Source organism: Excalfactoria chinensis, chromosome 3, assembly GCF_039878825.1.
Source record: "Excalfactoria chinensis isolate bCotChi1 chromosome 3, bCotChi1.hap2, whole genome shotgun sequence".
NCBI lineage: Eukaryota > Metazoa > Chordata > Aves > Galliformes > Phasianidae > Excalfactoria > Excalfactoria chinensis.
The window spans coordinates 91,082,578-91,110,303 of NC_092827.1; the positions used below are offsets into that span (position 1 = coordinate 91,082,578).

General features: G+C 47.9%; 1 protein-coding gene across 3 annotated transcripts; it reads left to right on the plus strand.

Annotated features, from left to right (window-relative positions):
- Nucleotides 1-623: 623 nt before the first annotated feature.
- BMP2 (bone morphogenetic protein 2) lies at nt 624-27,508 on the plus strand. Of its 3 annotated transcripts, none has more exons than XM_072333119.1 (4): nt 624-650; nt 22,189-22,601; nt 23,269-23,609; nt 25,602-27,508. In XM_072333119.1, the coding sequence occupies exons 3-4, from the start codon at nt 23,276-23,278 to the stop codon at nt 26,444-26,446; spliced, it is 1,179 nt and encodes a 392-aa protein (XP_072189220.1). In that variant the 5' UTR covers nt 624-650; nt 22,189-22,601; nt 23,269-23,275; the 3' UTR covers nt 26,447-27,508. The 3 variants fall into 3 exon arrangements, with proteins under 3 accessions (XP_072189220.1, XP_072189221.1, XP_072189219.1); XM_072333120.1 differs by lacking the exon at nt 624-650 and adding an exon at nt 21,187-21,199; XM_072333118.1 differs by lacking the exon at nt 624-650 and adding an exon at nt 21,900-22,095.
- Nucleotides 27,509-27,726: the final 218 nt, after the last annotated feature.

Sequence of the window (27,726 nt, forward strand, 5' to 3'; positions counted from 1 at the left end):
ACCAGCAAATATGTTATTACTTACATCCAATCTGAAATGGCTCCGACAGGAAAGCAACATCCAAGAGTGGCCTCTTGCCTAGGGGTTAAGATATCCCTCTCGGGTTTAGCAGATCCAAGTTGAGCTCCCTGATCTGTATCAGGCCGTGAAACACAGAGCTTCTGCACTCCAGCAGAATGCCGAAACCATTGGCTGCTCTGAGTGGCCAATGTTTGTGTGTGTGTTTTGACCAGAAGTCTCCTGGACCAGAGAAACCTTTTCCCAGTAGAAGTTCTGCTGAATCCAATAAGTATAAACAACCAAAAAACATAGGGAGGGGCAAGGTGACAGGCTATCAGAAGCAGCTCTCTGAACAAGGATGGGCTAAGGCTTAGTTTCGCCAGCGATTCAGTTCAGTTTCTGTGCCGTTGTGTCATTTTGCTAAGATTTAATGGAAACAGCTATAAATTGTGGTTATGGTTAACCAGCAAGAAAGGTATCTGTCAGGCAAGTTCTGCCACCCTTACTCATGTGCAGTATTTCATTTCACAGGTTGTCTTGGCTATTTTGCTGGACCATCCCTGTAAGGCTGCTCTGCCCTGCTCCTCTCTGCCTCCAGCAGTGCTATTAAAGGAAGGAGGGAGCTGTGGATTCCTGCAGTCTCTGCTCAGGTACAACTTCCTTCCTAGCTCGCGACTAATGAGAAAGGCTTCACCTCCAAACCTTCTTGCCTGTTTATTTATAGAGGCTAGTATCCAGACAGTATGGGTTATGCTTCAAACCAGACTTGGACCTAGGATGGAGGTTGGTCTAGCTCAGCTACATAGTAGAGTTTTTGTTGGGTGGAGGCATCTTAGTGTCCTGCCTGGGACATAATATCTTGCCTCTAAATAAATGGTCTGCCCTGCAGGATAAGGTGATTCTCAGCATGAGCGAGGCTGGTGGAACTGGGCTTATAAAAATATCTGAGCGGGGGAAGAAAATAACTACTGTTTTCCAAGAAGATGCATCTTTCTATTTTAATTCTTATAAGGCCGTGATAAAATAAATGTTGTCTATGATGTAAAGCTGAAGGGTTGACCAGAACTTCCTTTGTGGTCAAGCTCTTTTTTTATTGATTGATTTTAAGTCCTCTAAATTTGTCAGGCTCACAAGTGCAGCGGTGACTTAAGTTATAAGAGAATGTTTGTGTCCTTAAGGAAAAATACTGCACCCCTTCCTCCCCCTCCCCCTTCTCAACCTTGCAAAGAAACCTACACTTGGCCAGAATATTCTTTTCACACTCAGTGGAAAATGTAAATTAAATATTCGGTGGGGGGGGAGAGAGGGGGGAAACAACAACAACAAAAAAACCCACCCAAACCCAATTTAAACCCCCCAGGCTCCTAAATCCAAGGAATTCATAATGGGCTGAAAATACACAGTGGCATTTTGGTGGATTTTATTTATTTATTTATTTATTTATTTGGGTAAAAGCTTCAATCTTTAGAAGAAATATATTCAAACAAACAAACAAACAAAAACACTTCTCTGTTGATAAAAAGAGGCACATCTTTAAGGATTTCTATAAGAGCTGTCCTGCAGTTGAGCTGGATAAGCAAAACCATAGGCACTTGGCTGTGTTTTCCTTTGCTACTCTTTTCTTCCTGAACCACAAATGATTTTGGTTCAGCTTTTCAGTCATTCTCCACACTAGGACAGACATCAGGGTTTGATCTGGGATTTTTTGAGTGGTTGAGTGCAGTCCTGTCACACTGTATGGATATTGCTTCTGCTGCCAGCCTGAGGGGTCTGGTGTCAGGATCTCTCTGCACTCTTGAAGTATCTCTCTGCTTTTTCAGTGGAGTAAACATCCTCCTCTTATTGCTCCCCACTGCTGTACTGCTTTGCTGCTGACTCAGGTTTGTTCTTCACTGAGCAAGTGTGTTATGTGCAGAAGTACAAAATATGAAGTGGTCAGGTGAGATGCCCAGATTATGGCAAGTCAGTGACCTGAACAGCAAAGCTCAGCTGAACTCCATGAGATGAGGCTGCAAAGTACTCAGCCCTCAAACAACATGTGATTACTCACCTAACTTCAGAATCCACATGTACTTGCATAGCTAGCTTTTGAGTATAGAAATACATGGAATGCAGAGTTATGAAATGAAGTCCAGGAAAGTGAAAAACAATACGATGGACACAGAAGAGCTTTGCACATCAGTGCGAGTCTTAAATATCATTTCTTTTATTTCTTGGTCATACTGACTGCTTCTCTAGTGTGTTCGGTACTCAGTGCTTCTCAGAGTTTTCTGTTAGGGGACTGATCCCTCCCCCATCTGACTGTGCCTCACTTCTGGCTGAAGAAACTGTCAATCTTTGCAAGACCTTGTCAGTCTTTGCAGGAGTGAAGAAAGAGGAGATGGAGTTGGGTTTTGGTATCATTTGGTATCATTTGAGTTTATTTACTCCATGTAGGATGAAGACTTCTCTGCTTTGTTTTCCCTCAAGGAAGAGATACAGAGAAGTTGAAGGTGCTCTCGTCTGTGGTTGTACAGTCAGTCAGCAGCAGAATCAGCCATCTAGGTTGCCTGTGGGTGTATCTCGTGGTGTTGGCTCGTTCTAACTGTTGTTGAGGTCAGTTCATTCCAGTGCCCTCTGTTACGGGTGCTGAGGTTGCCCATTCCTCATCCACATCCCAGTTGGCAAGGGGCTCTTATGATGGCCAGCAGTGCAGCTCCAGAATAAACTAGAAGCTTTAAAGGTAGTGTTCAGTGGTTGTAGAAAAAAAAACAAACAGCAGAAGGGGAAGATTTCTTTCCACAGACCTTTGTTTTAAAGGGTGTTTTGGGATGCGAGTTAACCTTTCGTTGGGTCTCTTGCCAGCAGGTGGGAACCTTTCAAAGTTGTCCTTTTACTGAGAAGGGCTGAATCGTCCGCCCTAAAGCATCCCTTAATGCAATTAAAACCAGCACTACTGCTTCTCCAACACCGGGGCCTCCGATACTGGGAGGGGAAGCGGTGGCTCCTCTTTGAAGTCCCACCTACGTGAACATCAGTGGCAGGACTTCAAAGGGAAGCTGCTATTTCCTGTTGGAGCTCAGCCCTGGTGCTCAGCTCTGCTAACAAAGCAGTCGGACTGGTTGCAAAGGAACTGATCCAGCAGAGCCCTTAAGCACATGCTGAAGTCCCTTGGGACTTAGCCACGTGGTCTGCTGGATTGGGACTCAGCTGAGCTGGAGACAGGACTGACAGCCAGGGTTACATCTCCCAGATCCACTTTTCAGGGTGAAGAGACAGGCTCAAAATCTTTCACAAAAGGACAGATGCTGCAAAGCTTGGCTCTGTGTTCATAAACAATGATTTGTGGCACCTGTGCAGCAGCAGCAGGTGGTAAATGCCATGAGGAATCAATACTACTGAATCTAGCAAAGGTCCTGGTGACAGACAAGTTGTAGTAACTATTAGCAAATGATTGTAAATCATGAATTCATGCTACCTGAAATCAGCATTGCTGAGTTCACCTTTAAGAGACTGGCCAGATGAGGATCCAGACCAATAAACAGAGTTGTAAAGACAGGAGTCTATTTGCAAGCAGGTAAGAAGTGCTAAAGGCAGACTCTCTCAGCTTATCCTTTCGATGAGTAGTACTTTATTTTGGAGTTACTTTGCTGTCTGAGGAGCTACTTGCAGGCTAACGGCAGAATTGGGATGTAATTTTCTAGCAAGTGTTATTAAAGTAATTCACATAATTTGCACCAACTTCTGCTTTTATTTGTTGTCCTCAGGCTAGAGGTAGACTTATGGTCATGATACACAACGGATGGCACAGCTGCCACCTCCAGCCTCATTCTGAGTATCACTTAACCACCTGTCCAGTAGCAGTGCTGCATGACAGCTTCTCCCCCATCTCAACCTGCATGAACCCCCACAGTTGCTTCATGTGTAGGAATTAAAAGGTGTCTGGGAGACATTTCTTGCTGGCAGTGTGGCTCTTTGTAACTTGGCTTGCAGAGAGGCTTGGAAAGGCTTGCAGAACAGATGTATCAGGCTTGAGTGAAGTGCTTTTTGTAGGCTTTGGAAATAAACACTTTGTGAATCCTAAGAAAGCCCAGTCATTTCCAGGTCTTGCTCCCAGAATTCCTTTCATGCTTGAGATACCACAGCCTGCCAAGCCCCATAACAGACTGCAGTTTTCCTCTATGTTGCTATTCTTCTTACAGGTTTGGAGTCCCAAGGGGAAATATTTGGTAATCCCCCATCCCAAGAAACTGTGGTGAGAATAGTGTCATTCCTCAAGATTGTCATCTCAGACGAACTGAAAACGTCTTCGTTTAGCTAATGAAAATACCCATCGTTAGGATAATGGATTTGGATGTCACTGCAGATATATATGCCCAGCCATTCAGGTTCCCAGAGGAAATTTCTGACAAACCTTTGCTGTGCAATTGAACACCATGTAGTTAGTGTTAACCAAGGCAGCAAGATTTACTCAATTCCATGACACTTTAGTCTCTGCTCCCTTTATTTTATGTGGAGATCTGGTTTGGAAGTACCCACACACAAAGCATAGACATGTTTGGATGAGGCAGTTGTTGACAAACAGACATGACTCATTCCTCATACCCGAGTGCTCTGCAAAGGGGTTTTGTTCCCAAAGGTGAGCGTGGTCACTTCATTTGGGAGTGAAGCTGGTGACCTCAGAGACTTGGAAAAGTGCAAACTCAGCTTTTCTGTACCTTGAGAATTCACAAGAAGGATCTGAAGCAATTTCTTGGGAAGGGAGTCTTGCGTTGTCTCTGGAGCTTGGGTTTAGTGTGTGGGGAAACAAGTTCAGTGCTTGGTTCTAATATAGGTGTTATGGGTGGCCATGAGAAGTTCATTCACTCCGTTTCTTTGATCTCCCACCTGTAAAAGCATGTGGTAACACACTGGCACAGGCTGCCCAGGGAGGTGGTGGAGTCACTGTCCCTGGAGGCGTTGAACGACCATGGAGATGTGGCACTGAACGATATGGGTTAATGGGCTTGGTGGCATTGGAGTGATGGTTAGACATGATGATCTCAGAGATCTTCATGTTCTTCGGGTAAGGAGTCAGTCTTGTGTAGATACTAGCTTTGCTTTTCAGTGGGATTCTCCTATAGAATGAATAAATGTCAACAGCTAATTGAGGTGGGATGGGTTTTTGGAAGAATTTCTTCTAAAAGCTGCTTGGATTCAAAGAAGGTGCATTATGTTAATCTTCATTTGTGTGGTTTCTACCCACGGGTTAATACTGAAAAGGTTTTATCCAGTTCAGGGTATACAGGGTGCAAATATTACTATTTGAATAATATTGGAGAACAAATTTAGAAATGTTTAAAGAGGGTATGAATACCTCAATCTGCTAGGTGGAAAAATTACTACTTCTCGTGGGTAACCCAACCTGTTTAAGTTGCTAAAAACATACCTGCCTTAAAAAAAGAAGAAAGAAAGAAAGAAAAAGAAATAGCTGAAAAGAGAGCTTTTTTTTTAAACAAAAAAAACAACAACAACCCAACTCTCTCCAGATTTCTCGTTTAATATTTCAGTACGCAACAGTATTTTCATAACTGCAGCTTTTTTGGGCAGAGGTGGGGGAAATTAGAATATATTAAAGAACTCTGGAAACCACTTTCTATTTGTAAAACATGTTGCGTGTGTATCATAACACCTACAGTACTTGTTGCCCTGCCAGATTGTGCATTGACTGCCAGACTTTTCCTCGCTAAATGACATTATACTACTTTGTGGGTATCAAAAACAAATATTTTGAGGGGAGGGAGCATTCTCATCCACAAAACATTCGTCATGCTTGCAATATTCAGTAGTAGTGTTTTACTTGAAGGCTGCTGTGCTTTTCAGCTGCTTAACCTAAGCTAAAGAATAGGTGTGATGAACGTTTGGTGCTTTCCAGCTGTCCATTGGCATAATATTTTTTGCAGTCTAGCTGCCCCTATGGTCCCTTAAGGATTTTAGGGCTTTGTGATACTGGGCACTGTATGAAGAGTAGCGATAATAGAATTGTAGAACTGTTTGGGCTGGAAGGGACCTCAAAGCCCACTCAGTTCCATCCCCCAGCCATGGGCAGGGCTGCCCCCCACCAGCTCAGGCTGCCCAGGACCCATCCAACCTGGTCTTGAGCCCCTCCAGGGATGAGGCACCACAGCTCTCATCGCTACAAGGAAGGAGAAAAAAGGTATAGAGGCTCCTGAGGCCTCCTCAGTTCAGCCACTAGAACAGCCTCAAGTGGGCTCTTCCAGCTGCTTCTAAAATCAAGCTACCATAAGCTGGCTCTAGCTGACACTGAGAGCCATGTCCCAGCTGTGGCCCACTGGAGCTGCAGCTGGGCCAAAGCTTGAGAGGAGCAGGGAGCAGAGAGCATTGCCCAATGCCTTCAGTACACTCATGGCATCAGCGTGCTGCAAGCTGCATCTGCCAAGCAGGGAAGTGGAGATATTTGCTGACATTTTATATTATGTTTCAGTGGCACTCCTTTTTTTGTTTGGGATAAAAGGTGCGATTAAAAGTAAGCTAATTAGTAGTTAGTTATTCACATCTACTTGCTTTTTAGTTGTGATCAGTTTTCACAGGTGCAAGGAACCAGTGTCCTGCTAAGAGCTGTAACGTGCTTTAAGCCGCAGCTCTGCAGTTTTCTGAATGGAGAGAGAGGCCTGATGGAGTTTGGGATTTGTTATTAGAGATGGATGATTAAAATAGAAAAGAAATGGAAAGCTGCTTTGGAGCCAGTTAGGAAAAGGTCTTGAGGAATAGGCTGTTCTGCTTTTTTCACTGTCCTTCTAGAAATGTTATTGTCTGGGATTGATGGGGTTGCTCCAGAGGCTTCAGGGCACATTAAAGGGTAATAAGGAGGGCATGGGGTGAGAAAAAGGTTCTCGCTGGGTTAAAGAGAGACACATGATAGCTCATCTGGGAGCAGAGAGTCAGGTTTAATAATGTCCTTCCTAAACGCGGTTAATAATTGAGGTCAGGGCCCTGGGTGAGGGTAATAAGGGGATAGGCTCCCGAGTGTGGAGTGATGGGTAAGGACGAGCTGTTCGCAGTTCAAGTGATGCTGATAGGAGTGCTCAGCAGGCTGGGATGGCTCACTGGAGACCGTGATGGCCGCAGGTAGTTCACAGAGCACTCAGTTTTGGTTCTTTTTCCCTGTCTTGTCATTTAAAATGTCATGACTTGCAGAACAGAGGGGCAGCACAGAAGCAAGCATGCTGGCTTAGTGCAGTCAGAATGCCAGCTAATCAGCTGGTGGAGATCCGGTTAAGACAACAGGCTTATCTTGCTCCATCTTGCTGATGCAGTAATGTACAGCTGGAAGGAGAAGCTAAAGGGCTCTACGTTTCCCTCAGAAGGATTGCATTTAGGTAGCTGCATGCTGTACATTGGAGTCCCTCCCAAATCCCACTGTGGTCATCCTCAGAGTGCTGTGCTGAAGGCAGCATTGCCTTCACGTTGTGCTGGTGAGGAATAAGACTCTCAAACAGCCAAGAGACTTGGTTCAAGTCAGGCTGGGAATCTCTGCTGAAGCAGAGTTACTGAACAGACCTTTAGGTTTTTGCTCTGATGGGATTCTGAGCAGTGTCCATACAGCATTCACATTTACATTTCTGGGAGCAGGCATGCATTCTGTCTGGTGTAGCAAGGGGAAGCGAGCGCAGCCCATCAGCTTCTTCCACCTTGTGGCAAAATTGGAGGGAGGATGGGAAAAAAAACACACTCTTTGATTACAGCCCATGTATGTGCTTTGGCAGAGAGAACACAGTGTAATTGTGGGCCAGAATTTTGCGATTAAGCAGTAAATCCTTGAAAAGTGTAGTTCTGCAGGATTTAGGTGAGGGAAAAGCATGTGTCTCAGGTTTGCCCTTAGGGCTAGGGAGGGAAATAACGTGCTGGCTGGGCAGAGGCACTGTGGTGCTGTGCGGGTCTGGGTTCAGCTCCAGACACTTGGGCAGTCCCTGTTGCGGATTCCCCCACTGGACACTCCGTTGTCCCAACCCTTGTTGGCCTTCCTGTTTATTAGGATGGGGGGAAAACCACCCCTGCCCTGGTAAAAGGTGCGGGAAGAGGGCAGCCCTGTGCTGGTCATTGCTTTGCCCAGCCACACTGCCTCATGTAGAGAAGGTGACCCGCAGGGACTCTGTGCCGGCAATTAATAATAAGTCACAGATATCACCCAGGTTCTCTGACAGACCCTTCCTTCCTTCCACAGGCTTGCACTCAAGGTATGGGGTAAGAAAAACAAAAAAGGAAAGAAATAGCTTACTGCGTGGCCAGATTACATTAGTTTGGCAGCGTTTGCCTGAAAAAGGCCTGGTAGCACATGAAAAATTAATCAGTATGGGAAGGACTGGAACGTTAGCACGAGATCTAGCAGGCTGATGAAGGACTGAAAACACGGCATGAATAAGTCATTCATAGCTTATCAACCCAGTAATCATTTCCTCGGTGATAACCACTTTTTAGAAAGTATTAAACTGAACATGGCACGGACTTAAAATGTAAGATAAATCCGGGTTGCGCTTTGCCTGGTGGTGCGGCTGAATGATGGAGGGGGCCGGCAGGAACCCAGCGCTTTCTTTGGGCTCTTTGTGCAGGGCCGTGTGACAGGCACGTCGCTGGGGACGGCAGCACCCAAAGGGACACACCTCTGCAGGGATGCAGCAGCATACAGCTCCTCTCACATCGCGGTGCTCCTGGGTCAGCAGAATACCTGGCATAGTTTGTGGCTACCCAGACCTTTCGTGCTGCCCACTCCGAGCTTGGGTCCTGTACATAAAGCCAGCATGCTGTCTGCAGAAAAATATTCTACTGGGAGACATAAGTTAATCTTAATTGTTGCGTTTCCTCACTTTTTGGCCCGGCTTTGTCACTGCCGTGATGTTCTCTTAATGCCGTTGTTGTTTCTTACATGAAGTGTTCTACAGATGATGGATGGTCAGGGCTCTCTGATGTTTCCTTGCAACAGCTCAAGTATGCGTGCTGCTAAAATATTGGCCAAAGGAGATGATTAAGAGCATGTGATAGAATCGGGGCTTCCGATCCTCTGTCTGGGTGCCGTCCTCACAGGTATTTCCAGCCAAGATTATGCTGTTGTACCCATGCTGTGCCTTCATCTGCGTTACTCCGCAGGGTAGAGAATCCGTCCCCGCTGGTGGTGACGGGAGCTCCCAAAGTCACAGAGTCCCAATTGTCTTCTCTGTGCGATTCATTCGCCACATGTTTAAAAATGAATGTAGCTGTGTGAATAAGAGGAAAAGTTCAGGCAGAGGAATAATTTATAATTCCCAATAATATTGCTTCTAGCTACTGTTCTATAGTGCCAATTCCTGCCCGCTGTGGTTTGAGCAGCTAACAGCTATAAAAGTTTGTTGACCCGAGAGGCTTAGTATCAACCATAGGTACAGTCAAAGTCAATATGGAGGCTGAAAATCTAGTGCTAACAGAAAAATAGAAGTCAATATTTAGGATGTGAGTCAGGAACTTAAAATAGGAAAGTGAAACAGATGAGGGCTGTAGCTGCAAGAGTGTTGGAGGTGAAATGTTTAGATCCGAGGACCACTGCTGATTAGTATCTTCCCCTCTAACAAGGTTGCTCAGTCTGCTTCAGAAATTCATTTCCAGTGGCCAGGCCACCTCCCTGACCTATATTCCTCAGACTGCCATTACGTCAGAGCCTGCCTATTTGGGGCTATAAGTGAAATCCTCTGTCTTCTATGTGAAATCCACAGGTAATTATACATGGGGCAAATATGGGCTGGGGCACAGAGAGGCCAGCAGAAGAGTTTGGCTTAGGTCTGTTTATACTGGAAAATCCCCTTCTAAGGCTGTACTGTTAATTCTTCAAGGGGAGGGGAGAGGTCATGGGGAAACTCCCCTCGTTGGAAGCAGTAGCTGACGGGAACAGTGATTTCACAGTGAGGCTTTTCCAGCTAAGCATCAGGTGGAAAAGTAACCAGCCTTAAGTGGGGGTTTTCAGACTGGACAGGGGCACGATGAACTGAGAGCTTTTACCCACAAATGAAAATGATGTGGCCTTATTTACACAATGAGGTATGGGGAGCAATGCCCGAGCACACTGATGATGAATTTATATGCCCTTCAGTGAGATGATATTTTAATTTATGCAACTTTCCTCAGTTTGGCTGCGTTGGACCAGACCTCCAGGAGATGTGAATCTGTCCAACCCCATTAAAGTGGAGCCCATTTACTCCAGCGAAGGTTCAAGCCCACATCTACTGGGATTTAAAGAAATTGGCCCCAACCACGTCCTCCCATAGCAGTAGCTTGGTAGCTCAGAAGGTTTCTTGGGAGTCACCCTGACATTATTTTGCTTCTGTAAGAGAACTCCCTGGCATCCTCCTCTGACACATGTGATGACATTCCTTTGTTTTGGCTTTGATATCATAACATTGTTTTCACAGACTTGCCCGGATCTTATTGTGACAAGGTCAAGTCCCGTTCAATTCAAGAGGAAAGTATTTATACTGAGGTGAAAAACCCCTGGTATTAATTAAGCTCTGAGTAGTAACTTCAGGCATATGCCACAGTCCTTATTTGTTGCATGTAAAATACTTAAGCCAACGCAATTGGTCCATGCTAATGGTCCATACGGTGCTAATTTTAATTAAAAAAAAAATAAAAATGGGGGGGGGGGGTTATTGAATGATTGCTGGGCTGGGAAAAAGAAAGAAAACCAAACAGATGCAAAATCTGAACCGAGGTCAAAAGTAAGACCAGAAGAAGAAGGGAAAGGTGTCCAGCAAGCAGTGTTGCTATACAACGCAGTTGAATGGGGGAATCTGTTGCTGAAAGTATTTTTTTTTGGTGAAAAGTGAGGCTTTAACTCATCTATATGTAAATTTGAACTTTTTATTCTGAAACCCAAATCTCAAGTATTTCAGCTGAAACACGGTGTGATTGTAATATGGTTCCTGTTTCTTGGAACCCCATCGGACTATCATGAAACTTGCCAGCTTTTAATGTAACGTAATTGCTGACTTGCACAACTTGCTGGTGTTATTACACTATCAAACAATTGGTGTTTTTTCTGACAAAGTACTCAGGCAGCAGGGATAGTGAGAGCATCCTGAAGTGTATACATGGGGATGTATGGTGCCTGGTAGCTATCTCCCCTAGTATTCTGGTATACAGACTGAGGTGCAGGGTGAGGAATGACTTGCCTATGGTCCTAAATGAAGCCTGCTGTACAGTTGGTATGTACCAGGATCCCAGGCTGATGGAGTGTTTCCCTGAGCTGGAGAACCCCTGGTCATCTCATGGTCCCATTTACTGCAGCCTTCTTTTTCCCTGAGGAAGAAGTAAACCAATCTCTGTCTCAGCTGGGGGACTAATATTAAAACGGGTGCCACACCTTTCATCCATAGACTGGAGAGTTCTCAGAGATAAGGTATCCAGAGACATTATCTGTCTGTAAGGGTATATGTTACGGGCTCTCAAGGCTGGCAGAAATCCAGAGTTTCTGGTTCTCAATAAACCAAAGGAAACTACTTTTTCTTTCCTTTTTTTAGTGTCAGGCAAAGTAGCAGCTCTGGGATCCGGCAACTGCTCTGTGTCCCTTCTGCTGCATTTCTGCTAAGGCCCGTTCTTTCATGCCTTGCTGAATCTAGTGGCAGAGTGAACATACCCCTGGTGCTCCAGATCTTTCTGTAGTGAGCATCTTGTCTGGGAGCACTTATCATCATCATACCTCTGGGCTGGCCCTGTGACTTCTGAAAGGCAAACTGTGATTTAGTTTGAAGCGAAACTGCTAACAAGGGACTAAACAACACCGTTTGTTGTCTGGATATGTGTCAAATGCTTTGAAGGTTTTGTTTTAAATATAGTAGGTATTGTAAAATGTTACTTGCTGCTATCAGATGCAGCAGTACAGATTTTAGAGGCACTGAATGTCCTAAATTGACCTAAAATTGTTTTACTCTCCATAAACATGTCATGATTTTTAAAGAACTTGGGCTCTTTCATGGACAGAAACTTGGAATTTCTCCCCTCAAACAGTACAAAGCTTTCTATTGTGGGCTCTGACACGTCAGGAAATATTGGATCTCAGACTTACCATTCTTCAAGACTGAATATTGTGTATTCTCTTGCTCTGAAGACTGTAGTTTTACAGAGACATGTCCACTAAGGAGGAAAGTGTGAATCGCTGTCACTTGGGCACATGTCTAAAATACGTCTTCGTGGAGGTCTAAAGGAGGAATATTGAAATCTGTTTCCTTACTCTGTTTGCCATAAGGAAGATGAAAAATACCTTGACGTGTGGACACGGAGAACTTTGCAATGCAAAACAATGAGCTTCAAGACAAAGCAACAACTCCTTTAGTGAACCTCTGCCATCTCCAAACAGCAGAAGACAAAATTCTTTACTTTTGTCCCAACGCAAAGAAACATGGGTCTGGGCACATTAAATACCAGCTACATCTTCCTGCAAAACTGGCTGTGGAAAAGGGAAGAGGAAGAATAAGAAAATCAAATGCCGCTTTCAAAGTGACTATTTGACAAAGATATACAAAAATTTAAAGGAGAGGTAGAAAGCCCTCAGAGCATTGTATGCCTCTGGGTGAGACTGGGAAGTACCCGCAGGCTCCCGGGCTAGCCTGCTGCAGGTATGCTTGACCCTTTTGCCTAAGACGTATTTCATTAGTATATTTCAAGGAGCATGGGCTGTTAAATAATTCAAGCTGGATAAGATTTGCTGCAATGAGAACTCGTGTGCCTCTATACCTCTCTAGCTGAAAAACCATTAGCAAAAAGAGTGCAGCACAACATGGTTGTAAACTGGACTGTAAACCTAAGAGGAGAAAATACAGGTGGACTTGAAACTACATTTTAATTTGCCACGCTTTTAAATAATTCATTGTGCATCTCACAATATATTGAAATTAAAACCTGAAGTATGACATACAGTAAATAATTCAGCAAGGCTCTTTCATCAAGTGTGAGCTAGGTTATCAATACTTCTTTTTAGTTAGATAGACAGCAATGTCGGCTCCCTCAGGGATCTCTCAGCTGATGGGTTTTGCTGGAGTTGGTACTGGTGAATCGTTCGTAGGCCTCAGCCTTGCAGCTGCCCATGTGCATGCTCAGCAGAAGGCTGCAGGGCAAGTCATGACCCAGACCGTGCTGACATGCAGCACTGTGCCTTTGGCAGAGGGCAGGCACTTGTGAAGGCACTACAACTCAGCTCATCCCTGCAGCTTTGGGATGTGGCTGCCTGAAGAAGATGGGGCCATGCTTGGAAGTGTCCAGAGCAGTGCTTCACGTGGCTGTGCGTCCTGCCTTGAAGCTAGAGTGCTCCTCTGTGTTCCTGGGATAACTGCTCTTGGGGGAAGAAAGCCTTTCAAAAGCAGGAGAAAGGAGGCCTTAGTTACTTGACAAAACCAAGTATTTACATTTCCTTCATGTTAAAACTTTCATTCTCAAACCATTGATAAGGAAAAATATTTTCAAGCTTAAAACAAATTCTGAGGGTAGAGCACGTGTGGGAGCTGGGGGGGGCTTTCTTTAAAGAATGGATTCTGAGTTTTCTTGTCATGTTTTATCAGGGGCTAATCCCAGAAATACCCAGGTCTTGTAGCAACTGTATTTAGGATGGTCTTCAGCTGCTTTGAGTCAGCATAGTTCCAGCTGAGCTCTGTAGGTTCTCCAGACTGACTTCCTGTTTCTCTCCAAGACTTCAAACAGAAGCTCTAAAGTGTTGTCAGTGAAAGCGGTACTAAAACAGAAAGTGCTCTGTATTGATGCATGATCAGACCTGAAAGAAGCTCTGTGTTGCCATAGAAAAATCTAGGTCTTTATCTATGATCTGATTGCAATTATTAGCAAACTGCACTCCAGAGATTAAACCATCCACAGAGGCAGCAGAGAACATTTGCAGACCTTCAGGTGGGCATGGGAAATTGAGCTTCTAATATGGTGACACCTGGGCAACAAAAAGCAGAAATGAATGTCTTGAAATCTGAAACAGTCCATCTTCCTTCCCTCACTCAGAACTCCTTGATCACTGTCAGGTCTTAATGGGAGATAGCGTGCTGAAGACAAATGTATGGTGAGAGCCAGGTAACACAGGGGGTGATGATGCCATATCCAGCGAAGTGCCTGCGTGAGGTCTGTGTGTGGCTGATGCTCACAGAGTGTGGAAATATTGTCTTATCCCATCCTTTACTTTCTGCATCTGTATGTCCATGAGTTGAAGGTGTTTCTCGCAGCACAGGAAGCAGTGGCTTCAGACCCCCCTCATATGTTGGGAAATTGTTTCAGGGTGTTTCAAGTCATTCTGATTAATGCTTCTCTTGGCAGGGAGGGCTGGAATCTGTTTTAAGACACATCTACTGGTTCTGTCGTCCTGGTGTGAGGGACTGCCTGGGGTAAGGGTTGTTTTGGCATGGGAATGTGAGCATGTTTCTTCTGATCATGCCTGTGCTTCGTCTTAACTAACTATGCATTTTGTTCAGCATGGGAGGGAATCGTGAGTGATCCTTTGCCATGATCCCGAGCACAAGCTGGATTCCTGTAGCTTAAGTGTTGCCCAAATCTCCATCGAATCATAGAATCACCGAGGTTGGAATAGACCTCTGAGATCATTCAGTCCAACTGTCCACCTACCACTCCCAGTAAACCATGTCTCTCAGTACAGCATCTAAACACTTCTTGAACACCTCCAGAGATGGTGACTCCACCTCCTCCCATTCCAGACCCTGACTACCCTCTCAGAGAAGCATTTCCTAATGTCCAACCTGAGCCACCCCTGGTACAATTTGAGGCCATGATGTTCAGGGTCTCCTCTGGGGGACTTCACATGGGTGCTATGGTCCATGAAGATGTAGCCTGCCAGCATGCAATGAGAGTGTCACGGCTCTGGGTGTAACAGGTTCTATGAGGTTGGGTAGGGAATCTGGTCTGGAGGAGGCCACTGAACCCTTGTGTCCACAGCAATGCCCATCAGGTCACTAGTGCAGGAGAATGCCAGCTCTTTGCTGAGCCCGTGATGGCAGGCTGACCTTATCCAGTGATGGGACTTGTTCTATGTGATTCTCGGTTGTTATGTTACAACTAGAAAAGCTGTCTGTGGGAGACACAGCACAGCATGAAAGGTGTGCGGGGCCAGGGATCCAGCTCCAAGTTAGGTTCCTACAACTTGGCATCAAGTGGCACTTCCTGCTCTGTGATGACTCTCAGTGGCCCCTCAGAAGTGCCTCTGTCTGCACACAGATTTTTCTCTCTGGCTCACTTGGCTGCTGCAGGGATCCAACTGGCACTGCTCAGAAACTGTGTTTATCTTCCACGCGCTCTGTCACTGCTCCAAAACCTGCTGCTGCAGGAGAAGACCTCGACTTCAGGAGAATTTCAGTGAGATCCTCAGACTTGTGCTTTATAGGCTTTTCTCTGCTTTGCTTACTTGAATGGTGCTGCTGCTGCTGCAGTTGGTGCGGATCTCACAGGCAGCACTTGCAGGGAGACTGAGGCACCCAGTGAGAAACATCAGCTTGGGAAAACCACTCCTGTCCACCCATCTTCGGTTCTCATCCCCCATCCTCCCTTGAGAATGTTGCTCTCACTTTAAAAAAAAAAGGGGGGTGGGAGAAGGGGAAAGCTTTGAAGGCCTAAATCTCAGATGTGAGCTTACTTGAGCTTTTATTGCCTTTTTTCATCCCAAAAAGCTCATGTTCACTCAAAATGGCAATTACTTGAATCTAATTGGAACCATTTTCTGTAGCTCCAGACTCATTGCTTGATCTCAATAATAAATGAACTTACAAAATATTTTTGTTACTAAAGGAATTGTAGTTGGGCAGGCCAGATCATCAATCATGATTTCTTTTTGTAGGCTTAATATGAACCTCATTTGATTTTGAACAAAACAGCGTTAGCTAAAATGTTAGTTACTGTACCTTCCACTGTGGCAGGGAAGGGATTGTGGCTCTTCCAGATCTGGGAATTTGTTTACAAGGATTTGAACTGAGATTTTAATTACTAAGAGAATTTACATTTAATTCAAATACAAATGCAAAGAATTTGTTTGTAACGTGGCAGTTCCAACCAAAATCAGGCTGCTGTTACCCAAAGTGCTGTGTGCACACCCTGAGAGGGGATTTCTGCTCAGCCAAACCTGCTGTGGGAACCCGCTCACTGCAGGAGCATTGGTTTTGGCAGAGGAGCCCAGGAGGAAAAGGAGAGAAAAGTCCTTCATTTCTTGAGTGGACTGGCTACTGGAAATGCAAAGCCTGCATCTAGGCAAGGTGTTATTGAGCTGCAGCAGGGATGGGGGAAGTGCTTCACCTCGGTCATGCAGAAGCCCCAGGAACAGTGATTAAAGCAGTGATTAAGCAAAGATCACTGATAGCTCAGTTTGCCACTGCCGAGCTCCATAGGCTTTGGCAAAGCTATGCACAACTTGTGGCACCACTTTAAATATTCTCTTCTCTTGAACAGTCTCCAGGCACAGTTGGTTCGAGCAGTGGTGGGACCTGAATTTATTTCATCATTTAGATTGAAGGCATGGCATTAGAAATGCCTTTGTCAGTAGTGGGGCAGTAATCACACTGCTCTTGAAGGACACTGGAAAACCCAAATTCTCTGAACACAATGGGGATGTTCCTTCTGATGTTCAATGTCTCTGATTAGAAGCGTTTGATGCAGATGATCACCATGTTGCAGTTGAGGTGTCTCCTCTTCCTCTTGTGCTCTGGGAAGGCCGCAGAGCTAATCAGAGGTCAGATAGATTGGGTTAGACCTTTAAGCTGTCTGCTGCAATAGCTGACATCTGTTGTGTTGGGACCAACAACACAACAATATCAGCTTGAGTTACTCAGGCACCCTGCATACGTAATTTCCCTTCAGGATGCAGAATTCAGACAGTTTACTGCACCAGGATGGTTTCCCATGGATATGGAAACTAAACATCGCAATGAAGTCTCACACAAATGGTTTCTTGCAGCTTCACCAAACACTAAGCACGATGAGACTGAGATGCACACAGCAGGCCTTGCATAGGGTTTGTTATTAACATCTGATTCTAGACGTTGCTTAGAGAAAAAATGGATACGAAACACTCTAGCTTTTATTTTGCAAGGAAGCTGTTTTCCTACCAGCTGCAGAAGTCGGTGTCCCATTTAACTTCATAGCTTGCAATATCAGCTTTCCGTTGGTATGGAGAGAGTGGCCCTAATTTTCCAGTGGTTTATTTGTAAGGCTCATTTTTTGGTCGTTGGGGTTCTTCCTGGGCTGTGTGAGCATTAGAGCCAGCACTTACAGAATTCATTCCATCTGTGTAAAACGAATGGAGGTAGCAGTGTTGTTCTCACAATGATGCCCGCTCTGCTGGCTGGCTGTCCTGGGCACAAAGAGGGGCAGGAGCAATCTGGGGCAGGTTCTCCTTCCTGAAAGCTCAAGGGCTGTCGGGGCTGTACTCAGGGGCAGGAAACTGTAGCATAGGTTTAGTATTGGGATTTTAGAAATGTCCATATGAGACAATGGCTTACATCTCTCAGAAGTTTTAGGAAGTTATGTCTCTCACCTGATTATGCATCTTCCAAAATCCTAGTGTGACCTATACAGCTCTTTGGGCTTCTGTATTCCTCTTAAAAAACAGCCTGTCACTGAAACTGTTTTTCCCCTTCTGTAAAACATGGGGGATGGTTGATCTTTCTCCTTTTGGAGAACAGTGGGAAGAAAAAGTACTGTGATGTCCACGCTGCAGGTGTGCCAGGGATACACACAGAGCAATTCTGCATGTGCTGCTAATTATTAGTCTCTGCAGTTTGGAGTGTTCTTTCAGGACGGCTGCAAAGGGAGCAATGCGGCATCAGAGCAGACAAGGGCCTGGGGACAATCTAAGGATGTTCTCCAAAGGTCCTCCATTGGTAACTCCTGTAACACACAATCCAACCGAATACAAGTTAAGGGGCGATGTCTGAACGGAGACCTGTTGCTGTCAGAGCTTCTCTGAAAACTGGGCAGAGCTGGAAACAAGGGAAGCGATTGAAAGCAACTTGCAAATAGCTTTACTCCCAGCGTGAAGCAGGTGCAGCAGCTGATCGCTTGTGCCGAGCACATGCCACGGGGCAGGCACAAAGCTTTACTATTGCTTTCTGTAGTTCTGTCTAGTTCTAAGAGGATATTTAAAAATTGGAATGATAATGACCTGAGAAAACATGACTTTAGACCAGAAAATAAAATTGCAAGCATTCATTATCAAAAGCATACTGGCAAAGAAGTGTTAGAGAACAAGAATGCCTGATGATGCAATGTTTTTCATCCTGCGACTGAGCACAGAAAACCTTTTCATATGCCCTAAATCTGCAGCTACAATAAAGCCTTCATACAGACAATCTGCTTAAACAGAACGTCACGCTTGCCTTTATTTTATTTTAATTGCAAAACATTATCCAATTTCACTGCTCAAGTATGCACTTCTTAAGGCAATATGCGTAGCTTTATATTATCCTCCATTTTACTTGACGTCAGTATCTATTTGGTGATGAAATCATAAGCTCCTGCAGTGTCCCATTTGTGACGCAGCCATTTCTCTTTTATGTGGTGAAACGCCCTCACCTCTTTTTCTTCCTACCGGGACTTATGTAATTTAAAAAGCCCTCTTTGCTCCTTGTCTTCTGGCTGGAATAGTCAGCATCATGGTCTCTTCGAACATGTGAACCTGTTCCACCAAAACCAACAGGGATTTAGCCACTAAGTGAGATGGAGCCATGGGGTTCTAGATGTTTCAGGTTACTTATTGGCATTCACCCACTATTTAGCCCTAAACTAGCAATGCCCAAGCCTTAGCCCTTTTCCTAACAGGGCTTGTGGTGACCTGTAAGTGGGGTCTGCAGAATCACCCCCATTTTAAAGGAGGGAAAAATGAGGCAGGAAGGGAAGGAAAGGGGTACTCGGTGCTGAGACAAGGACTGAGGTGTCCTGAATCCTTGTCAGTTCACTGCCTACTGCCACCTCCCCAGACTGACAGTGCACATACTGCATGTAATTAAACACATATAAATCACAGAGTCATAGAATGGATGGGCTGAAAAGGACCACAATGATCATCTGGTTTCAATCCCCTGTTATGTGCAGGGTTGCCAGCCACCAGACCAGGCTGCCCAGAGCCACATCCAGCCTGGCCTTGAATGCCTGCAGGGATGGGGCATCCACAACCTCCTTGGGCAACCTGTTCCAGTGTGTCTCCACCCTCTGTGTGAAAAACGTCCTCCTAATACTTAACCTAAACCTCCGCTGTCTCAGTTTAAGACCATTCCCCCCTTGTCCTATCACTATAAGTGATGACCGTGCCCAGGAATCTCTCAGGTGACGGCTCAGTTATTCTCCAGGCTGTCCAGAAATGTTACAGCATTCTTCCACTTCTTCATGATAAAAGCTACGGTTGAAATACTGGAGCATCTGTAGCATAAAAAGGAAAATGGGGAAAAATTTGTTTTTTTCTTTTTGCCTCTTTCCCCAGCAGTCGTATGAGTTACAAACTGTAGGCATTGATTTTGCAGTACGGAAGTTACACAGTTACGTGGGAGCTCTAACAGTGTTAGGAGCAACTGTTATCATTCATTAGCGCTGGAAACGTCTTTGAAGTGTAGAAAACACTGGCTCTGCACTGTAGTTCCTGTTAAGTTCCAATTTTCTTGCTACTATGATGGAAAGAGAGCCAAGATTTGATGAATGAAATTGAGACTCGCTGTGAAACAGAGCAACAGCTTTGATGAGCTGCCAGATTCCAGCAAAGGTGAATAAGAAAGAAAAAGGCATTTCTGAATAAGATGCCTTTCCCCTCCTCAGAAACAAATCATCATCTTATAAATTACCTTCTCGAGTGAGAGTCCATCCACAGAACAAGAGACAGGCTGCAGAGCAGAGACAACCGATGGATGTTAAAGCCAAACTACCAAAAGACAAACGCATCTTCAGAAAACAGCATGAAGTCGTGCTTTCAAGAATGACCACACATCATATACGTAAATCACCCTCGGTACTGTTAGTGTATCACGTCAAAAGCTCACTATGTCTGTGGGAAATTGGTCTAAAAGGGGAATTTTAGAAGTGCTCGGTGTTGGTCTAACAGGTCTGCTGAAGTCAGTGGTAGGAGTGTTGAACAGCAGTGTGCACAGAGCTCTATGTGTGCTGCTGCAGACCTGCCCAACGACTAGACCAGGAACTGGAGTGTTTTGTTAGTGACTGTGAGTTCCAACTCGAGGTCCTGGCTGCGTTTCTCATTGAGGTCTTCCAGCTGAAGGCTTTGCCCGCTGCAGCGTTGGCAGCGGTCACGATTAAACCGGGACAGAAGAAAGACACTACCTGGTGGCATTACAGAAATGCAATTTGATGTAATATGAAGACAGAGCAGTGGGGAAGAAGACTTTCTTCTTGCCTTCCCAGGCTTCGAAAAACAGTTCTTACCAGGTTGTAAAACCTATCTGTCTGTGGGTACTTTATTTTACTAAGAAAACCCAGCAGTGCATGAAGTTTAGACCTATCAACTGCAATTGGGCACCTGCAGAGGAGCACCTGGATCTGAAACCCAAGAAGCAGGTGCCCTCAGCTGAATGCTCACTGGCTCAGATAAAGCCCACGGCAAACCACAACACTACTGAAGCAAAAGGGGGGAAAAAAAAGGAAGAAAGAAAGAGAGTAGATGTGCAGAAAAGGAAAAATAGGAATGGATCAGTCCAGTCAGCCATGCAGAGTTCAGGAGTATGGAAATGAAGTTTCACAAAGGTGACACATCTGTGCGGTCCAGCTTCCTAAAACCCAACGTCCATATCAGATCTCTTCAGCACCAGTGCTGGAATGGAGGCAAGAAATGACTTTTTTCCTGGTATGACCCATCACAGACTGAACTGGGATGGCAATTGGAAGTCGAAGTTCTCATTTAATGCCAGTGATGTGTAAACGACACTGCCATTGTTATTTTAGTGCTGATTTACATAATTGGCACAGCATCACACTGCTTTCACCTTGTTCCTGCGGAGGACTCGCAGGAAGTCGTAAAACTAAACTTTATTTGTACTGAAACGCAACAGAAACGTTACAGGACTTTTGAGGGCCTTCACCACACCGCGTGTGCCCTGCAGCACAGGCAGGAGAAGGGACCTGCCCCAGTGCAGATGCTGTGTCGTGCCCTAAGTCAAGATGGAGGGAGAAGGCCACTCCCAAAGGAGGAGCTGGGAACGGAGGTGTCAAGGTTGTTATTGCTTTAGATTCTCATCCGCGGTGTTTCAGATTTGGCTGTGGTTTCTTTGCAAATGAAGTCCCCGAGGGGCGTTTGTGACCTCGCGGGCAACGGCCCCTGCGGTAGGTGCCGCGTCCCACGCAGGCGAACGAGAGCCGGGGTAGAGGCCGCCCCCGACCCCGAGCGCGGCGCCGCGCCGAGGCGCAAAGCGGCAGAGGGGAGCGGGCAGGTGCGGAGCGGGGCCGCGGGCGGGGAGCGCCGCGCCGCCGCCACTGGGGGGCAGCCACGGCTCAGAAACGCGCCGCGGCCGCGCGGGCCGGGCCGGGTCCGGGGCACGGGGCAGCGTCCCGGGTGATCCCGCCGCGCCCCGACGGCGGCAGAACGGGGAGAGCGGCTCCCAGCTCGGGGCCGGGCACCGCGGCGGCAGGGCGCGGGACGGGCGCCGCTCGGCAAGTCGGGAGCGCCGCCGGGGGCTTCGGGGTCCGCTCGCCTGGCGCGACCCAGCGCTCGGTCGCCGCGCGGGGAGCGGCGGGACGGTCCCGCGCGGGAGGACGGACGGACGGACGGGCCGGAGTCCGCCGCGGTGCGGCCGGGCGAGGCAGGGAACGGGCGAAGGAGGAGGCAGAGAAGCGGCGAGGGAGGGAAAGAGGGAGGCGGCGTCTCCTTTAAAAGCCGTGCGGGGCCGCGGCCCGCTCCCACAGGGCGGCTGTGATTGGCGCGGGCCCGCGAGCCTCCGGGGTCGTGACATCGGCGCGCAACAAAAAGCCGCGGCGGCGTTCGGCCGCCCCCGTGCATGGTGCGGCGCGGGCGGGACGGGTGCGCGCTCGCAGCGCTGTCCCCGGAGCTCCACCGCGGTGCTCCACACCCTCCGGAGGGGTTTTGTTGGTGGATATATATATTTTTTTAATGTAGGTTTTTATTTCGTTCTCCTCCTTGGTTGTTTGTTTTTTTTTTTTCTTTTTTTTCTTTTTTTCTTTTTTTTTTTTTTTTTCCTTTTAAAGGAGCGGAGCAAAGCGGAGCCGAACTCCCATCTCCATGTCGCTGCGGGACTCCCGGTAAATATCCGCCCGTCCGCTGCGGGTGATGCGAAGGACGCTCGCGGAAGGCGCCGTTCCGCTCCGTAACGCGTAGCACCCACTCGCGGCTGGGCACGCGCGCACCGAGAGGAGAACGAAAGGGAAACACCGACTTTCCGACCGCCGCTTCGCGAAAGGAGAAGCGCGGACTTTCCTTCTGCCTCCCGCCCGCCGAAGGCATGTTCCCGAGGCGCTCCGCACCGCGGGGAGCTCCCGTTTTCCGCCCGGCAGCCGCCGAGGAGCAGCAGCAGCGCGGTTCGGAGTAACTCCAAGTGATGCGGGGACCACAGCCCGAGAGCAGCACGCGCTCCCGCAGACGCCAGCCCCGCCGCACTCAGGTACGGCCCCGCGGCCGCTGAACGCCGTCTCCGCAGGATGACTCCGTGCGCTCCGCAAGAGAGGGGGGACGGGACGCTGAGCGTGACGGAGAGCGTGTAGCGATCCTTAACCCCGCGCGGAGTTTCGCGGGGGAGAAGAGCGTCCCGCGGCTCCTGCTCGGGACGGAGCGCGATCGGCTTTTGTTTTTTCTATTTTTTTTTTTTTCCATTTTTATTTTTCTTTTTTTTCCTCCTCTTTCCACACCGGGATAGCGGGGCCCTCCTCCCTGTGACCGGGAAAGCCGCGGCTGGAAAAGCCTGCCCCGGGCACGGCCGGGAGATCCCTCACCCACCGCCCCGTCCCTCTCCGCCCCCCGTCCCCTCGGCGGGAGGCCGCGGCGGCACGCACCTGCGCCCGCCGAGGGCGGCTCTCCGGCCACCCTCGCCCCTTCCCCTCACCCCCCCAACCCCCGCTGCCCGGCCCGCCCGGCTCCCTTTGATCCCCCGCCGCGGGGATTTCGTGCCGCCGCGCACCTGAGCCCCGACGGGGTCCCCCCTCCGCGCCGTCCCGCTCGCCATGGGCCGGCAGCCACCTGCGGAGCGGTCCCGGCCGCCCCCCGCTTCGCGGCGCGCTCCCCCGGCGCGGTGCCCGCGCTGACCGCCTCCCATCGCCTCCTCCTCCGCGCAGGTCGACCATGGTTGCCGCCACCCGCTCCCTCCTGGCGCTGCTGCTCTGCCGGGTGCTGCTGGGCGGCGCGGCCGGCCTCATGCCGGAGGTGGGACGGCGGCGCTTCAGCGAACCGGGCCGCGCCGCCTCGGCCGCGCAGCGCCCCGAGGACCTCCTGGGCGAGTTCGAGCTGCGCCTGCTCCACATGTTTGGGCTGAAGCGGCGGCCCAGCCCCGGCAAGGACGTCGTCATCCCCCCCTACATGTTGGACCTCTACCGTCTGCACGCCGGCCAGCAGCTGGGCTACCCGCTGGAGAGGGCCGCCAGCCGCGCCAACACCGTGCGCAGCTTCCACCACGAAGGTAGGGGTGTGGGACGGGCGGAGGGGAGCGGGAGGAGTGCGAGGGAGGGCCGGAGGAGGGGCGGCGGGGCGGGCTCCGAGCTTCGGAGGGGGTCGCGGGTGCGTTTCCAGAGCCCACCGCGGGCTCCGGGGCTGCCGGCGGGAGGCTCTCGCCGCACTCTGCCGGCCGCGAACGGAGCGTTCCCGCAGCGAGCTTTCTTTGGGCGAGGCGGAACGCTACGGAAAGCTTCTCCCGAGCCGCGGCGAAGGTTCCTAATCCCTTATCTAAATCCCCGTGGGAGATAGGCGAAGCGGTCCGGCGCGGCCTTCCCCCGGCCGCCGTCGAGCCGGAGGAGCGGCGAAGCCCGGAGCCGTGCCGCGCCTGGAGGGAACGCTCCGGGCTGGGGCTCCGGCCGCTGGCTGCCCGTCCGGGGGCCGTACCCAGCGAGCGGCTTCCACGGCCGAGATCGCTGCCTTGTGGGGCCCGCAGAGCCGTCGGTGCGAACGTTTCCCCGGGATGTAACCTGCCCTGGCCCGTAGTCTGTGGCGCTGGCACGCGGCGGCTCTGCTTTAAAGGGAATGGAAAGACGGTCGCCCCGCGCTCTTCAGGTGGAACAGCTGAGAAAAGAAACACGCTTAGACTTAATGGTTCTGCTGGACGGAGGTGACCCCGGTGCCGTTTAGTGGGAAGTGAGATCAGTGGTGAAATGTCACTCTTGCTGTAGCGGGGAAGTAAACAGCAGCAGCGCGTGGCTCGTTCCTCTTAAGCCCGTACGTGGCAGGCAAGGTGCTGAGCAGGAGAGGAGCCGAGGGGCACAGAGCGTAACTTGTAGGCAGACAGAACAGCGTTGGAAGCAGTGGTGTTGCAACAGAGTCTTTGACATGGAAGCTGTCCTCCGGTTTTCACAAACTTGAGACGAAAATCACCGTGACTCCGTTTTTCCATTGAGTTCTCACTGTTGGTTCGTGACTTCATGAGAGCAGGAGGCTGTGCCGGGAGCGCTCGCACATCTGCATATTTACAAACGCCGGGCTGGTCCCGAAGCGCTGCAGAGCTGAGCCCTGCCTGATGCGGGAAGTCGTGCTGGTGCCAGCAGGAATGGCACGGGGCTGAGAAATGCTCACGTCAGTGCCAGCTTCCCTTCAGAAAGTGAACGGGTCCCCGGGATGCTGAGTAGCAAAATGAAAACCCAGGATTTCAGAGGGATTATTGAGGGCAAACGCTGTTTCTTCTGTGTCTGCAGCAAAAACGTACAGTGTAGCAGCCCTAGATACATAGTACTCCCCCCGAAGTTCCATTCCAGTGTCTGTTGGCTGAAAGGGAAAGATGGCATGAGGCTTAGGGGCTGGTTTGGTTGCTAAAAGCATTTCCTTATCCTTTTACCATCCACCCATTCTAGCAGCTAGCCCCATTCTCGCAGTCCTTTGGACCTCATGCTGGGGTGTGCTTGTAAAGTGGCCTTACAGGTGTTGAGGTCGCTGCCTCTAGTTAACATATGCAAATCCATGCGTTAAGGTTGAGTAAGTTGCTGAAGTTGTGGAGCACTGTATGTCAGAATGGAGCTTAAGAGAGAGCCGCTCCAGCCATAGTCTTGAAAAATGCAGAAATGCAACGGTTCCTCTTAAATCCTCAGTTGGTTTCAACGATTCTCATCAGAGCTCTGCTAACTGTAGTGCTCGAGTCTTCTCACTGATGTCCTTGAATTCCAACGCGATGCTTCATGTTTCTCGGCACTGGTAATGACTACCTGGAATGCAAAGAGCACCGGTATTCCATCAAAGTGCATGACAATGAATGAGGCGTTCTTAACTTCGTGCTATACATGCTTGTGTAAATAAACAGAAGGATGAGGGAGGCTGTGCATTCTGCCTGGAAGTCTTTCAGGTCTTGTTTGTCGCATGCCAGCAGCAGTATCTGAGGGGTTTGGTTGCTTGTCTCAGTTCCTAACTTTTTTTTCTCTCTCTCCCTCTGCTCCCTGCCCCCCCCCCCTCCCTTCTTGTTTAATCAAATTAGAAGTTTTGGAAGAACTGCCAGAAACAAGTGGGAAAACAGCACGACGTTTCTTCTTTAATTTAACTTCCATCCCTAATGAGGAGTCTATCACCTCAGCTGAACTCCAGATCTTTCGGGAGCAGGTGCACGAAGCCTTTGAGAGCAACAGCAGCTACCATCACCGTATTAATATTTATGAAATTATAAAACCAGCCACAGCCACCTCTAAGGACCCCGTCACGAGACTTTTGGACACCAGGTTGGTGCATCATAATGCAAGTAAATGGGAAAGTTTTGATGTAACGCCGGCCGTTTTGAGGTGGATTGCACACGGACAACCTAATCATGGGTTTGTGGTGGAGGTGGTTCACTTGGACAAAGAGAACAGTGCCTCCAAGAGGCACGTTAGGATTAGCAGGTCTTTACATCAGGATGAAGATAGCTGGTCTCAGCTCAGGCCGTTGTTAGTGACGTTTGGGCACGATGGCAAGGGACACCCGCTTCACAAAAGAGAGAAGCGTCAAGTGAAACACAAACAGCGCAAACGCCACAAATACAGTTGCAAAAGGCATCCGTTGTACGTGGACTTCAACGATGTGGGGTGGAATGACTGGATTGTTGCCCCGCCGGGGTATAGTGCCTTTTACTGCCACGGGGAATGTCCTTTTCCGCTGGCAGATCACCTCAACTCAACGAACCATGCCATTGTTCAGACTTTGGTCAATTCAGTGAATTCCAAAATCCCCAAAGCTTGCTGCGTGCCGACAGAACTGAGCGCTATTTCAATGCTCTACCTTGACGAGAACGAGAAGGTTGTGCTAAAGAACTATCAAGATATGGTTGTGGAGGGTTGTGGGTGCCGCTGACACGGCGAATATATCGGACAAATGCAAAAGAAAAAAAGAGAAAAGCTGACACTTTAATATTTCCCAATGAAGACTTTATTTATGTAATGAAAATGGAAAGAAAAAGAAAAAAAAAAAAAACACAATTATTTTGAAAAAATATATTTATGTCTACGGAAAGGTTGGGAAAACAAATATTTTAATCAGAGAAATATTCCTTTAAAGATTTTTAAATGTATTTTAGTTGTACATTTTATATGGGTTTAACCCCCCCAGCACATGAAGTATAATGGTCAGATTCTTATTTTGTATTTATTTCCTATTATAACCACTTTTTAGAAGAATAGCTAATTTGTATTTATGTGTAATCAAAAAAAAAAAAAAGGAAACCACAAAAAAAAAAAGAAAAAAAAAAAGAAAATATAGGGTTTTGTACATAATTTTCCCAAATCGTAGCTGTTTCAATCGCGTGTATTTAAGTTGAAGAGAAGACTCGGAAGGTTACTATGGCAAAGTGCATGGCGCATTTGCTTTCTGCAGTGCTACTGTTAAGGTCACAAGTTCACGTCCAGAAAGAAGTGGATAATCCACTCTGCTGACTTTCAAGATTATTATATTGTACAATGCTCAGGAATGCCGCAGGGTGGGCTGTCCAATCCATGAGAACTGGCATCCTCCTTAGGTGGACCGTTTGGATAAGAAGCAGACGTTGCTGATCTAGTAGCAATACTACAATGCCTGACCGATTTGCAGAGTGAATATAAGGAGGGCCAATAGGAATCCCTGGGGAGGCGGGGTTGGGGGGGAAAAAGACCAAAAAAAATCCTTTCTAGACCTACAGAAAAGCGAATGTTTGATGTTTCTTTTAAAAGTCCTTCCTTTAAAAGTCCTGGCCAAATATAAAATAATAAAATCTCAAATGTCATCCTTTTTGTTATTATGAATGCTGAGGAGGAATAATCTCTTATCCGTACTGGCCCTTGTGCTGAACAGTTCCTCACCTCAGGTGGGAGCTCACTTCTGTGTAGTGTAACATTGAAACTGTCCATGTTTTGCGCTTCATACAGCGAGTTGTTACCATGAGCATTCTCCCATCTAACCCTGGATGGTGGTTTTGCAGTTTTACAGATTAGCTTCTCTTCCTTCACAGGGTTTTGTGTTTGAAAGCTTTTTCTTTCCCAAGATGTTTGGATCTCCTTCAGGTAATAAATGACAGAACTCTGCTGTTTCTCTCTGAAAAATCCAGTCTTTAAGAAAACACTGTTCAGTTGGTCCAGCCATCACAGGAGTAACCTGTGCTT

What these genes read in the sequence shown, in the direction of transcription:
- BMP2 (XM_072333119.1), top strand. Translation starts at nt 23,276, where the DNA reads ATGGTTGCCGCCACCCGCTCCCTCCTGGCGCTGCTGCTCTGCCGGGTG. An exon ending in GCGCAGCTTCCACCACGAAG is followed by an intron (nt 23,610 to 25,601) that starts GTAGGGGTGTGG and finishes TAATCAAATTAG; the next exon opens with AAGTTTTGGAAGAACTGCCA.